The sequence below is a fragment of the Pelodiscus sinensis genome, chromosome 24 (assembly GCF_049634645.1).
Source record: "Pelodiscus sinensis isolate JC-2024 chromosome 24, ASM4963464v1, whole genome shotgun sequence".
NCBI lineage: Eukaryota > Metazoa > Chordata > Testudines > Trionychidae > Pelodiscus > Pelodiscus sinensis.
Window position 1 is genome coordinate 4560872 of NC_134734.1, and position 15794 is coordinate 4576665.

The window sequence follows — 15794 nt, forward strand, 5'->3', positions numbered from 1 at the left end:
AGCAGTTGCTTTTAAAATGGGGAGATGTGCGTCCCCCTCACCTTTCCCTGGCTGTAGAGGTGAGTGCCAGAGGGCAAAGGGAGGAGAGGAGCAGAAGGGCACGGAGTATCTGGGGGCAGTGGTGGCATGAGAGTGGGGCTTCAGGAGAAGGTGTAGGGAGTGGGGTCTTGAGGGCAGTAGTAGAAAGGTGTGGTGTGGTGGGGGGGGACTTCACAGAGTCTCAGGAGCATGGGGTGTCATGTGGGGGAACCACGGTGAGAAGAGGTGGTGAGGGGCAGATGTACCAGGGCCAGGAGCGGAGCCAGGGTGGGGCATGGATGTCTTCCCCCTACTTTTAGGGAACTTACAACACCACTGTCTCCGCGCTGAGACAGGAAGTGCCCAGGTTTCTTCCAGACTCATGTCTGTGTCCAAATTCTGTGGCTGCTGCCAGAGGATCATTTTTGCCTTTGGCCAGAGGCAGGTCCACAATTTGGCAACTGTAGTGCTCCGAAAAGCTGTATCTAGACAATTGTTTCTCAACCTTTGTTTATAAAGTACCCATTTGAAAAAAAAAAAAGATAAGTTCCCTCAGTACCTACTGTTGTCAGACACACACAATTTTTTCTACCCTTCAACAGATTTGTTGAAACAACTTAATCATAGACTGGTGGGCTGTGTCTACACTGGCATGAATTTCCGAAAAAGCTTAAAACGGAATACTATTCCGTTTTCAGGTTTTCTGGAAAAGGAGCGTCTACATTGGCAGGCTGCTTTCCTGGAAAAGCCCTTTTCCCGGAAAAGCGTCTGTGGCCAATGTAGACGCGCTTTTCCGGTAAAGAGCTCCGATCGCCATTTTCGCAATCGGGGCTTTTTTCTGGAAAAGACTACTGGGCTGTCTACACTGGCCCTTTTCCAGGACAGTGTTCAGGAATAAGGACTTATGCCCGAGCGGGAGCAGAATAGTTTTTCCGGAATAGCGGCTGTTTTTGTGCAGTAGAGCATCGTTGCTTTTCCAGAAATTCAAGGGCTAGTGTAGACAGCTTGCAGCTTATTCCGGAAAAGCAGCTGATTTTCCAGAATAAGTGGCCCAGTGTAGACACAGCCATGGAGTTACATCTGGCTGCAGATGGAGGTGCGGAGTCAGGGGGTCCCCGACGTGCCTTCACCCTCTCCCCCCTAGACTTCTCTCGAGTACCCCTAAGGGTACTCGTATCACTGGTTGAGAAACACGGGGCTATGCCCCTCGCTGCCCCCCGCAAAGAGAGGGGGTCAGGTGTGGGTTATGGGCTGTCTGACCTAGCCCTCGGGAATGCGACTGGGCCGCCATCCTGGAAGTCAGAGTCCGAGGCAGCCCCAGGGTAAACCCAGCGCTGAATATCAGGAAGCAGGGCCTGGTTACCCGCAGTTGAGGACACCCACAGTCGGGCCAGGTCAGGACACCAGGAAGAGAGGAGGAAAGACACATTCCGGAGCAGGGCAGGAGGTGCAGGGAGGCAGGTTTGGCCACTGCAGTTCCGAGAAGGTGCCGTTCCAAGGGCTTCCTGCCGGATTCCCAACAGGGTAAAGGCTAGTTCCCTCCCCCACTCTCCAGCACCAGCCGATAGCAGCCAGGTGTCTCGGGGTGGAGGGAGGCTCCTAGGGGCTAAAATATTGATCATCTGCTTAGATCCAGTCATGACAGTGACTCACAGGGATGGCCCGTTTCTAGGGATATAAAGTGGCCCATTCCGGAGGCTTCTCAGCTTTTTCCAAGTCACAACCGCTGGGGACTCGTCTGCTCCCGAGGGCTCTGCCAGGAGCTACAGGTAAAGCGGGGCCAGTCCGGACCCCATAATCAGCATATGTGGCTGGGGGCGGGGGCATGTCGATGGGTGCACAGGAGGTTCCTGCGGCTTCGGGAGTGGTGCAGAGAGGAGGTCCAGGACATCCCACTGTTACTGACAAGATCATGGGGAGGCATCTCGCTGCTACAGGGGTGATTATGGGCTGCCAGAGCATCACCCAGTTTTCGGGGGACTGCTGTTATTGGGGGTGGGGTGCAATGGGGTTCTCAGGAAGAACGGACGGTTTGGCAGCTTAGCGGCTCAGCTGGTACTAGGGAGACATGGCTTCTAATCACTGGGCTGCCACTGCCTCCCTGTCGGACATTGGCCTAGTCACGTAGCTGCTCCGTGCCTCAGTTTCCCAGCAGTGCAATGGGGACAATAGCCCTGCCCAGCATCACAAATGGTTGCGGGTTAAGCACAGCACATGATCTGGGGTGCTGCCGTGATGGAAGCCACCTGGCACCGGAGAGCTATTCATTTCTCTGTTGTAGAGCTGCTGGGGGAAGTGGGGGCTCTGTTACTGCGGCAACGCATGAGAAGGGGAACTAGGATGAGAGGGTGGGCTCAGGCCAGCTCATGGAGATCTTTGCCGGCTGGCTTAAGATTTCATCCCTCCCCCCACAACAGGTCAGATGGTTCCATGGAACGTGCCCCTGGGGACGCCTCTGGGTGGAAGAGGAGGATGGAGCTGAGTTGGGGGAGACTGGCCCCCCCTTGACACCACACGATCCCAGTGTGTTTATCCATGAGGGGCTCTGCTATCGCCCTACGGTACAGGCAGGGTAGCTGCGGGGCAGGGAAACAGCTTGCTCATGCCTGACTCCTTAGCAAGCCCCTTACCTGTGTGTCACCCGTCCCCCTCAAAACACCCCCGGCCAACGATTCACTGTCGCTCTCTCCCTGCAGTAAACCAGCGACGTCGCCGACTGTTCCCATCACCACGGCCACCATGCAGCTCCTGATCCTCACCATGCTGGTCGCCGGGGCAGCAGCAGGTAGGGAAGAGCCTGGCGAGAAGCCACCGTTGGGAGGTGGGGGAGGGTTCTGCAGTTTCACCACAGGCCCTACAGGGTCCAGAGTGACTTAGACAAATTGGAGGATTGGGCCACTAGAAATCTGATGAGGTTAAACAAGGACAAGTGCAGAGTCCTGCACTTGGTACAGAAGAATCCCAAGCATTGTTACAAGCTGGGAACCAACCACTTAAGGAGTAGTTCTGCAGAAAAGGACCTGGGGGTTACAGTGAATGAGAAGCTGGATATGAGTCAATAGGGGGCCCTTGTAGCCAAGAAGGCTAATGGCATATTAGGTTGCATTAAGAGGAGCATTGCCAGCAGATCCAGAGATGTCATTATTCCCCTTTATTCAGCTCTGCGGAGGCCACATCTGGAGTATTGTGTCCAGTTCTGGGCCCCCCACTACAAAAAGGATGTGGACGCATTGGAGAGGGTCCAGCAGAGGGCAACCAAAATGATTAGGGGGCTGGAGCATATGACCCATGAGGAGAGGCTGAGGGAGTTGGGTCTGTTTAGTCTGCAGAAGCGAAGAGTGAGGGGGGATTTGATAGCAGCCTTCAACTTCCTGAAGGGAGGTTCCAAAGAGGATGGAGAGAGGCTGTTCTCACTAGTGAGAGATGGCAGAACAAGGACCAATGGTCTCAAGTTGTGGTGGGAGAGTTTCAGGTTAGATATTTGGAAAAACTATTTCACTAGAAGGGTGGTGAAGCACTGGAATGGGTTACCTAGGGAAGTAGTGGAGTCTCCATCCCTAGAGGTGTTTACGTCTAAGCTTGACAAAGCCCTGGCTGGGTTGAATTATTTGGGATTGGTCCTGCCTAGAGCAGGGGGCTGGACTTGATGACCTTCTGAGGTCTCTTCCAGTTCTATGATTCTCTGATTCTATGAGAGTCTTAGACATGGCATAAGAGAAGTTGCTTCTCAGGAAGTGCAGAGTTCCAGGAAGTACCTAAATCGGTTCCACTGGTTGCGAAAGGGGATTAACATAGACAGGCCTCGTCGCTGATGAGCCTCCATTGCTTGTGGGGCCGGCCGGCAGCCCTGATTTCACAAGGGGTTTTCATCCCGCGTCAGGACAGAAGGGAAGAATTTTGAAATTTCCCACAAACTGGAATGTTTTTGGGGGAGAAAAATCTGCTTCTCCGAGACGTCAAATGTCTTTACATGCAAAGCTTTTGTAAAAACATACAGAGCAGAGCGCCATTTCGAATAGGACGCTAATTCTTTTAAGAAAAAAAATCATGTGTATAAAACTATTTTTGAAAAATCAAAATGGCTTTTTTCCAGTAATGTCAGATGACACATCCCATGACTCACCAGGCACCACTAGATAAGGAGAAACCAGTGCATCATGGGATTCCCAGGCTATGAGGCATCCTGGGAGATGTAGTTTGATTGTGGAGGCCGGCCCATAGAGGTTGATTTCTTTGGATCTGATAAAAGAAGTCACCTGGCTACCAGCTCATTTCCAGACACTTTCAGCTTCAGCCAAATGGCATTTTCCAATAGGAAGAAAAAAGTTTCAATTATTTGTATTGCGGCAAAGCCGAGAAACGCCACTCGGTGACCGACTCTGGGCACTGCTGAGCCTGTGCTAACGGTGATTTCCAGAGACCGATCATTTGATCAGCTCTGGGGGCTTTTTCTTGGAAACAGCAAAAGGCACTTTCCTGACTCTAGGGCCGCAGTTCCCAATCACTGGTCCACAGAGCGGTGGGGGGCCATGAACCCCTGCCAGGCCACACCCCCGGCTGCTAACGAGCCCCGCCCACCGGGGAGCTCCATTCCCTATAAGGTGCGCACCTCTGTGCCCGCTAACAATTCTCCTCCCTCCCTCCCCTGGCGAGAGGCGCTGCAGACTGCCCTGTGTGCTGTGGCTGCAGCCGGGCCGCGGTGAGGCTGTCCCTGCCAGAGGAGCATCACCAGAGCCTTGGTTCCAGCTCTGGCAGCAACCACGTGGCCTGGCTGATGTGGCTGCATGGTGGGCGGTTGCCCCGTGTCCTTTCTGCTGCAGAGCCGAGCGGGCCAGGGGCAGGCACATCAGGAGAAAGACAGAGCCGCTCTCCCTGCCCCATGGCAAATTGCGCAGAAATGGGGGTGTTGAACCCCATGTGGCCTATGAGCCGGTTCTGCCTGGGACAGCCTCAGGTCACCTCGTGCTCTGCATGGCTGTGCACAAGTGGCAGCTCGCAGAAGCTCATGGCCCTTCTGCCACCAGTCAATTCATTTGGCCGTGGCTGATGCTCACCCCGGCCCCTGGCCGGCTGCTGACTGACGTGAACCTCTCTCCACAGCAGCCTTACAGGGAGTGGAACGCATTATCATTGGTGGGAAGCCCTGCATTGCCAGCTCCCGGCCCTATCAAGTGGCTCTCGTGAAGGACGGCCACATCCACTGCGGCGGGAGCCTGGTAGACAAGAAGTGGGTGTTGACTGCTGCGCACTGCAACAAAGACCTCGGGTACGTTGGCATGGAGGTGGGGGGAGGAAGGAGGAGGCCACATCCCCAGTTCTTATCTTCTCCTTGGGGTCCCCCCGTCTGTGCCCACGTCTCCCACTGCCCCTCCCAAATCTCAGCCTCACCCTCCCGTTTTTCCAGTCCTTGCACCATTTTGTGGCTCTTCTCTGCACCCTTAGATGTGGCTGCTCAGCCCGGAGGCGGCAGGCCCGCATGGCTCTCCCCAGTGGTGTGGGCAGAAGGAAACTCGCCCCCACGCTTGTCAGCATCAGTCCTTGGAGCATCCCCCTGGTTCTTCAAAATACAGCACTATTCCGACCGGCCCCTTCTTAGTCTCCTCTTTTCTAAGCTAAAAAGTCCCAGTCTTTTAATCTCTCTTCATATGGGATCCCTTCCAAACCCCTCATTATTTGTTGCCCTTTTCTCAACCTTTTCCAATGCCAATAGATCTTTTTGCGATGAGGGGAGCACGTCTGTACGCAGTAATCAAGATGCGGGTGTACTATGGTTTTATACAGAGGCAATAAGATATTTTCTGTCTTATTCTCTATCCCCCTTTTCAATTATTCCTAACATTCTGTTTACCTTTTTGACTGCCGCTGCACACTGAGTGGATGTTTTCAGAGAACTATCCACAGGGATTCCAAGATCTCTCTCTTGAGTAGTTGTAGCCAAATGAGTCCCCATCATATTGTACGTGTAGTTGGGATTGTTTTTTTCCAAAGTGAATCGCTTTACATTGATCAACATTTAATTTCATTTGCTGTTTAGTTGCCCTTATGTGTGTGCACAGGTACCTTTTGGTCTCTGGGGTTACGGACATTCTCCATGTAGCTCTATTTCAAAGGTGTTTGCTCCTGGGGTAACATCCCACAAGGCAGTTTACTTCCCGTCTGGCCAGCACCTTGTGTAAGGGCAGTTTTTTCAAGAGCCTTATGCAGCCGGGTAGTTCATGTAAGCCTAGGGACGGAATTCCTGATTTTGGGTGAAAACGGCTGCTTTGGTAATGACAAAATGCCCCACAAATTCAGGATGCACTCAGCCGTGTGGGCTGGTTTGCCTGAGGATGGGCTTGCATATCACTGTGGGTTCCTCTCTGGGCTTCTCTCTCCACTCCATGGAGAGCTTCTCCCTGTCTGCCCCCGCACTCCGCATCTGTCTGCTCTTCTCTGGCAGCAGCATGGGAGGGCTCCTTGCTGCCAGACTGGGGCCAGAGAGGAGCTCCCAGCCTCGGCAGCTCTGCTCCGACCTGCAAGAAGGCCCCAGGCAGCATGTGGGGGGAGGAGGAAGGAAGCCCCGAGCCCCAGGCCACCAGGAGAAGGGGGTGGACACCAGACTCCCAGAAGAAGCTGCATGAATGGAGGTTGGGTGCTTAGTTGTATACAGCCCCATCTTTCATAAACTGATCCTGGATCCTTTGCCCCTGGGTTTTGGCTTGGAGGGACCAGATGTCCCAGCAATATTGGGATCATCCCAATATAGAAGGTCTGCCCTCTGTATGCAACCCTACCCCCGCCTGAAAAACATGACCTGGCCTTTCACACTGTCCTCGGCTCCCCCTACTCACGAGACCCACTAAATATGGTTCGTTTTACTTTTGACTCATCCAGTGCACTATGGTCGCTCATCCCAAGTTACACCTCCGTGTGGTAGCACTGAGAATGGCAAAGAGCAAATCTGGGTTAAAGAATTTCTACTAATCCGAATGTCAGGGGAGAAAAGTTTATTTTGGTTGTTGCGAAAATGTTCGCAAAATAAACTAATAGGGCCCTCATAAAGAAATAGGCTCAGATGCAAATTGTAGCATGTTTGAAAAGGTTGACAAGAGATATTGACATTTTTAAACATATGATTAGTATGTTTTCATTTATTATTATTATCAGGGCTCAACAAACTATTGAATCTACTCGCCCGTGGTGAGTAGATTTCAACCTGGAGTCCCATTGACTGGGCTGACGAGCGGCTTTCGTCACCGTTTGTCAAGCCCTGATCATTAATTCTCATAGACTCATAGACTTTAAGGTCAGAAGGGACCATTATGATCATCTAGTCTGACCCCCTGCACAGTGCAGGCCACAGAATCTCATCCACTCCTCCTAGAATAATCCTCTCACATATGTCTCAGATATTGAAGCCTTCAAATACTTTGAAGGCCCCAAGATGCAGAGAATCCTACAGCTGTGATCTCTGCCCCATGCTACCGAGGAAGACAAAAAACCTCCAGGGTCTCTGCCCATCTACCCTGGAGGAAAATTCCTTCCCAACACCAAATATGGCAATCAGCTAAACCCTGAGCATGTGTTCAAGACTCACCAGCCAGACACCCAGAAAGTTCTCTATAGTAACTCCATTGACCTATTTCCCACTGATAATGAATGGTCAATTAGTTACCAAGATCATGTTCTCAAACCATCCCCTTATAGAACTGGAAGAGACATCAGAAGGTCATCAAGTGCAGCCCCCTGCTCTAGGAAGGACCAATCCCATCTAAATCAACCCGGCCAGGGCTTTGTCAAGCCAGGACTTAAACACCTCTAGGGATGGAGACTCCACTATTATTATTATTATTATTATTATTATACAAGTATGATAATGCCTGTTTAGCGTAACTCAGGATGTATCTACACTGCACCCTTGACTGGAACTACACAACTTACATAGCTTATTTCGAGGTTATTTCAGCCGGGTAAAACCGGGCAGAAGAAGCAGCCGTGTCAGCAAAAGTGGCTAAGAATGTGAGGAAGGGGAATCGTCAGACCGGGGAACAACTAAAGAACTATATTGCGTAGGTGTGGCAGGAGAACAAAGCAGTTTATGTCCAGCCATTGGGTCTAAAAATAACTGAACCAACTATGCATTGCACAATACCATGGAAATGGAGGATACATGCATAGGGTGAAACTTGTGTATAAAGTAACCAATACTTGTATTTTTGTGTCTGTGGCCTGCCCCATACACGCCCTTCCCCATGGCTCTGCTCAGTTCTGTGAAGGCGAAGTGTGTGCCAAGAAAAAACCAAGATCAGATGTGTCTGGAGTCAAAGTGAGCCGTACGGGACCCAAGCTGGCGAGGTCTCAGAGGTCGCCTCTGCCCCAGGAAATCCACTCGTGGCCCAACACTACTTGCTTGTGTGCCACGAACTTTGACTCGCCTCCCCTTGATCTCCTCCTTTGCCCTGTCTCCACGCAGGTCAGTGCGGGTGCATCTGGGGGATTATAATCTGAAGACGAACGAAGGCACAGAACAGATTCGAGGAGTTAAAAATATCATCATGCACCCGGGGTATAATAGCCACCTTAAGGACAATGACTTCATGCTCCTGGAGTTGGATGAACCGGCTGAACTCAATAGCAACGTGAGCACAATCAGCCTGGCAACCCAGTGTCTTGCGCCTGGAACAAAGTGCACCGTGTCAGGATGGGGCACCGTCACGACCCCCGAAAGTAAGCGGCTCTGGGGCATGGAAGGGAGGGATTGAGGTTGGGCTCAGCGTCGGGAAAGGGGTTGATGATCGTTAGGGAGACCTTGCTAACGGGTTGTCAACAGTCTTTGGCTTCTCACACGGGACATTTTTCAACTTGAAACAATTGTTGCTGCAAAATGCAGTTTCGACAACACCAACATCTGGGGAGATCTCACAAGAATATAAGAACATAAGAACGGCCAGACAGGATCGGACCAAAGGTCCATCTAGCCCAGTGTCCTGACTTCCGACAGTGGCCAATGCCAGATGCCTCAGAGAGAGAGGTCACCCCAGGTAATCCTCACATGATCTCTCCCCTGTCACCCACCTCTAGAGAAACAGAGGCCAGGGACACCATTCCTACCCATGCTGACTAATAGCCAGGGCTCGACAAATCACTGAATCTACTCGCCCATGGCAAGGAGATTTTAGTTGGTCGTGCTACAAGCCCCATTCACCAGCGCTTTGCACGTGCACAGTGCCAATCTTGCACATGCACAGAGCGTGGCTGGCAAGTGGCTCTGGCCGGGGTTTGGCTACCCTGCTAATAGCCATTGATGGACCTAACCTCCATGAATCTATCTAGCTCTTTTTTGAACCCTGTGAAAGTTCTAGCCTTCACCACATCCTATGGCAAGAAGTTCCACAGGTTGAGTGTGCACTGAGTCCAGAAAAACTTGCTTTTGTTTGTTTTAAACCTGAGGCCTATTAATTTTATTTCATGACCCCTAGTTCTTATATTGTGGGAATAAGTAAATAACTTATCCTTATTCAAATTGTTTCCATACCAGTCATGATTGTATAGACCTCTATCAAATCACCCTTTTAATCTCCTCTTTTCTAAGATAAAAAGTCCCAGTCTTTTAATCTCTCTTCATATGGGACGAGGTGTACAGATAGTTAGGATTAGGAAGCCTAATCCGAACTATCTAGTCCGTGCCGCGTGTAGCCGTGCGGCACGGGGTTCGCACTATCCGGCTTTTAAAAATGGCGGCGCCGGCTTTATGCTAATGAAGGCCGGGAAATTCAAATCCCGGGCTTCATTAGCAAGTTCGGTATGCATACATTACCCCCCTAGTTCGAACTAGGGGGGTAGTGTAGACATACCCTTAGTTTGGTGAGATCTTTTTGAAGCTCTTCACAGTCTGCTTTGATCTTAACTATCTTGGGCAGTTTGGCATCATCTGTAAATTTTGCTGCTTCACTATTTACCCCGTTCTCTAGATTTATACATAACTTGAATAGGATTGGTCCCAGGACAAATGGGGGGACGCCCACTAGTTACCTCTCTCTGCTCAGAAAACTGACCATTTATTCTCACCCTTTGTTTCCTGTCTGTTAACCAGTTATCAGTCCATGAAAGGACCTTCCCGCTTATCTCATGACAACTCACTTTGCTTACAACCTTTGGTGAGGGACCTTCTCAAAAGCTTTCTGGAAATCTAAGTACATTACATCCACTGGATTCTGCTTGTCCACCTGTTTGTTGACCCCATCAAAGACCTCTAGCCGATTAGTAAGGCATGATTTCCCTTTACAGAAATCATGTTGACTTTCCCCCAACAAATTATGTTCATCTAAGTACCCGACAATTTTATTCTTTACTAGGGTTTCAACTAATTTACCTGGTACTGACGTTAGACTTACCGGTCTCTAATTGCCAGGATCATCTCTAGAGCCCTTTTTAAATATAGGCGTCACTTTAATACCTTCCAGTCATTAGGTAGGGAAGCTGATTTAAATGATAAGTTACAAACCACAGTTAACAGTTCAGCAGTTTCCCATTTGAGTTCTTTTAGAACTCTTGGGTGAATGCCATCTGGCCCCGGGGAGTTATACTGTTTATTTTATCCAGAATAGCCTTTCCCCTTGTAGGTTCCAGAACCAGCTGCTCCAAGAAGCAGTCATTTAAGGTATGAAGAAATTGTACCTCTGCATCCCATCCTGAGGTGACGTGGACCCAGTCAATATGGGGTTAGATTAAATCCCCACCTATTAGAGAGTTTTTTATTTTGATAGCCTCTGTAATCTCTCTCAGCATTTCATAGCCACTATCACTGTCCTGCTCAGATGGTCTATAATATATCCCTTCCTTTATATTTTTAGTACTGAAGCATGGAATTACTACTCATAGGCTATGTCTACACTGGCGTGATCTTGCGCCAGAGCTATGCAAATGAGGTTAAGCGTGGAATATCGCTGAGCCTCGTTTGCATATCTAATGAGCCACCATTGCTGCAGAAGAGGCTCTTGCGCAATGCTGCTACAGTGATTATTTTCATGAATATCGTCAATGTGCAAGTGGGTTTTCTTGTGCAAGACGGGGCAGTGATGAAAGTTCCTTTTTGCGCAAGAGCCTCTTCCGCAAAAATGACGGCTCATTAGATATGCAAATGAGGCTAAGCGATATTCCACGCTTAGCCTCATTTGCATAGCTCTGGAGCAAGATCTCGCCTGTGTAGACATAGCCCTAGAGATTCTATGGACCATCGAAGGTCCTTTAAGATTCTTACTTCATTTGATTCTACATTTTCTTTCACATATAGTGCCACTCCCCTCTCCCCAAGCACGACCTGTTCGATCCTTCCGATATATTTTGTATTCCGGTATGACTGTATATCTCATTTGTTTCAGAAAAAAATCACACACACACACACACACACACACACACACGGAGACACAATGGCATTTTTTTCTATTCGATACATTTTCTTTGGAAATTTCCTTTCCTTTTGATTTCAAAGCACTTTTAAAACATTATGAAGTCTCATGTTACCTGTAACTTAAAAGCCCACTTCTTTGGGTTTAACCCACAGAAACTCATGACACTGTGTATTTTTGGAAGTCTCTAATGTGCCACAGGACTACTCGTTGGTTTTAAAATGTCACAGACATGTTTCCAGTCACAAGGAAAACTAAAATATCGCAACATTTGGTATCTAAAAATAACAACTCTTTTGACCTGAAATGAGGGTTTTTTCTGGGTTTTCTGTTAGTCTAATATCTCCTGTTTTAGAAAAGGAATATGGGCAGATCCCAGCTGGGTCAATGGGCTGTAGCTCCACTGGAGTCAACTGGACAGATCCCAGCTGGGGTTAATGGGCCAGAGCTCCACTGGAGTCAACTGGACAGATCCCAGCTGGGGTCAATGGGCCAGAGCTCCACTGGAGTCAATGGGACAGATCCCAAGAGGAACCAATGCAGAATAGCTACATTGAGGTCAATGGGGCAGATCCCAGCTGGGGTCAATGGGCCGTAGCTTCAGTGGGGTCAATGGGTCCAGATCCTGAGCTTGGCTCAAGAAGCCATCGTTCCATTGGGGTCAGTGGATCTATGCCAGCTGAGGGCCTTACACTAAGGTTAAGTCTCTTGCACCCTCCTCACAAGCGTGTTTTCCTGTCATTGCCCAGAGACCTTCCCCGATGAATTACAGTGCGCAGATATCTACAGTGTCAGCAAGGACAGCTGCAAGGAGCGTTACAGGGGCTCGATCACAGAGAACATGCTCTGCGCCGGCGTGGAAGAGGGCGGCAGAGACGCATGCCAGGTAAGGGGCAACCTTGGAGATCGGGGCAGGTGCCGGGTGTCGGCGCTCACAGGGCTCGGTACTGTCCTATCCCCGGCAACCTCCAAATCCTTCCAGGCTGCTGCTGAGGGGCAGTCGCCAGCTTGTCTACTTGCCCCCTGGAAGAGCAGCCAGTCTGCCCCCCAGCTGCACCAAGGCCTAAATGCTCCAGTCACTTCTTTGGCCTGCCCTGACCCCCAGCACTGGTGGAGAAAACTGGGTTCGCCTGACCCCATTTCTGCTCTTTACACCCTTCCTGTCTGTATGTCCCTGCTGCCCCATGTGGTAGGTCTGTCTGGCTGTCGCCCTCTGCTGGAGGGGATGGGCCTGTTGTGTGTCTGTGTGCGTGTATGTGTCTGAGTGTCTGTGTCACCCCCTGCTAGAGGGGATGGGAGTTCTGTGTGTGTGTGTGTGTGTGTGTGTGTGTGTGTCTATTGCCCCCTGCTGGAGGGGCCGGGCCCTGCTCGCTGTGCACACACGCTTGGGTGTCCCTGTGTTTGCTGATACCTCCATGTTTCTTTGTAGGGTGATTCCGGAGGCCCACTGGTCTGCGAGGGGATGCTGCATGGCGTGATCTCCTGGGGAACAGACGTATGTGCCCAGCGGGGATATCCTGGGGTCTACGCCAATGTCTGCAAAGCCGTCCAGTGGGTGAGGGACACCATAAGGGACAGGCCCACCTAATGGGAGTGAGGACTCACAGCACAGCACGCCTGCCACAGTAACCCACCAACCCCCTCCCCTGCTCCCCACCATGCCTCTCCTCACCTCATCACAGCACCGGGGGGATACTGAGTGGAGTGTGGAGAGATTGCTCGGGCAGCACTGCACTGGGGGTATTGAGGAGCGGCCAATCCAAAGCAGCCAGCAGTTACAACACAGACCTGACACAATCCAGCAACTGGATGAAAAATGTGCAAGTGGCATAAAAAGCCCAAATAAGCCTGGAGATTGTGAGATTGGTTTAGAAAACACGAGATCAGCTTGAAATTCTCTCAACTGGTTTCCAAAAACCATAAAAGCCCTGAATCAGCCTGGAGTGAACAGGAGCAGTTCAGAAATCCAAAGGCCAATTTGAAAAATCAAGAGATTTGCTTTAGAATCTCGGGATTGGCCGGACAACCACAAAACCTCTGTACTCACCACAAGATCCACCTGACGACTGTGAGGTGGGTTTCCAGATGAAAAGAGTGGATTAAACATTTGGTCCTGGTCTACACTAGGACCTTATTTTGAAATATGTGCCCCCATGGTCGAATTCCTAAGTGCTGCACCCACACTAAGGGTATGTCTACAATGCCACCCTAGTTTGAACTACAGTAGCTAATGTAGGCATTTGACCTTGCAAATTAAGCCCAGGATTTAAATATCCTTGGCTTCTTTTGCATGTTCCCGAACATCCACATTTTTAAATGCCCCGTAGTTCGAACTACCTGCCCGCGGCTACAGGCGGAATTAAGCTCCTAATTCGAACTACCGTTATTCCTCATGAGGCTCCCATTCCATGAGAAATACACACATTTTGCGGGAGAGAGGGAGGGCGGATAGAGGGAGGGGAGGACAGGGGGAAAGGTTGGGGAGGGGAGAAGGAGCTCCATTGTGAATGGGTGTGAAAAGCTGACATGTTTAACCTCCAGCACAGCGAGAATGCTAAAAAAAAAATGGCCTTGCTCATGATGAAACGTTGCAGGTCTACAATAAAAGTATTTTATTCCTATAACCCTGCCTCCTTTGGCTGCATAAAATGTTTTGCAAAAGAAAAGAACCCAGGCTTCAGGGCAGCGTTGGCATTTTGAATCATAAAGGCTTTATTTTCCGAAAGATCCCATCTAGACTGGCGCTTTTCTCCGGCAAAGCCCCGAGCTGGAAAAAAGCGGCAGCCATGTTCATGCAAATGCCGCGGGGGATATTTAAATCCCCGCGGCATCTGCAATTCCAACTGGTCTTATTAGCATCCCTTTTCCTGAAAAGGGTGCCAATGTAGACACAGCCTAGGTGTTAGACAGAAAGTAATTGAGATAACCAGGGAGATATGGACAGGAGATTGCTGAGACTTGATATGGAAATGAAGTTACCTGACTAGTCTCATGGGAATCATGTGAGTTTTGTCCCCTTTTGTAATCCTGTTAATTTTGCTTTCTCTTGTCTGTTTAAATCAGGGGGTTTGAGCCTTGTATGGTGCTCACATTTTCTGGGCATATTAGCATGGCGGCTTTGCTAATAAACAGCGTGGTCTGACAAAATTGTGAGTCCTGAGTCTGACTTTGATACCATGCACATTGCACATTGTGACACTTCTTAGTAACAGCAGTACAGTGGTTACAACGGTTGACATCAGCAATGGGAATAAACCCATGGCAAGTGTACCCTGACAGTGTTGGGCTGTTTGATTTAAAAAGCTGTAGCCTTCCTGGGCAAACACAAGTCTTGCCCCTCCCCCTTGCCCTGTGTGCTCAACTTTAGAATTCCCTATCCCAAAGACAAAGGGCTGGCTGGGTGTATCTCCCTTGCTCACAGTGGCTGTGGAATTTCCTTACTCCCCCCCAGCTAATCAGGTAATCCACAGTTCAGACACTAATCTGCGCCCCCCCAACCCTCCCCCCCCCGCTGCTTTCAATCTAGTTTTCCATCTAGTTTTCCAAGTGGGCCACTGCCTCAGGGTATGTATACACTACCCCGCTAGTTCGAACTAGCGGGGTAATGTATGCATACCGCACTTGCTAATGAAGCCCGGGATTTGAATTTCCCGGGCTTCATTAGCATAAGCGGGGAGCCGCCATTTTTAAATCCCCGCTGCTTCGAACCCCGTGTAGCACGGCTACACGGGGCTCGAACTAGGTAGTTCGGACTAGGGTCCTATTCCGAACTACCGTTACTCCTCGTGAAATGAGGTGTACCGGTAGTTCGGAATAGGCACCCTAGTCCGAACTACCTAGTTCGAGCCCCGTGTAGCCGCGCTACACGGGGTTCGAAGCAGCGGGGATTTAAAAATGGCGGCTCCGCGCTTATGCTAATGAAGCCCGGGAAATTCAAATCCCGGGCTTCATTAGCAAGTGCGGTATGCATACATTACCCCGCTAGTTCGAACTAGCGGGGTAGTGTAGACATACCCTCAGAGACAGGGCCTAGGTGAATTACCTGGTAGACTTACAGATTCCTTGTCCTTTCACATAATCAACCTGAAACCATTCCTGTTTCAGCAACACACGCTCCCCAGCATGCGGGTCAAACACAGTCACTTGGTCACTAGAGGGCTGTTTCATCTCCCTGGCTGCTTCCACCCCACCTGAAACACCCTCCAATCCCTCTGCAACTTCCTTACCCTTGTCCACACAGGATCTTTCTAACTCCAAGTCACCTTCACCCCTTTCAGGCACAGCAAACTGCTGGCCAACCTCACCATAAGGATCCTCTTCCTTATGGCCTTCTGCAAGCCAAAGCTCCCCTTTCCCTGGCCCTGCAGTAGCCTCTCCCTGCTGAGCCAC

The 15794-nt window shown here is 50.2% G+C and overlaps 1 protein-coding gene across 1 annotated transcript; it reads left to right on the forward strand.

Annotated features, from left to right (window-relative positions):
• Window positions 1–3459: 3459 nt before the first annotated feature.
• LOC142819703 (trypsin-like) lies at window positions 3460–13832 on the forward strand. The gene is made up of 5 exons (XM_075908262.1): window positions 3460–3490; window positions 5119–5284; window positions 8471–8724; window positions 12155–12291; window positions 12835–13832. Exons 1-5 carry the CDS (start codon window positions 3460–3462, stop codon window positions 12991–12993), a joined length of 747 nt encoding a protein of 248 aa, XP_075764377.1. The 3' UTR covers window positions 12994–13832.
• Window positions 13833–15794: the final 1962 nt, after the last annotated feature.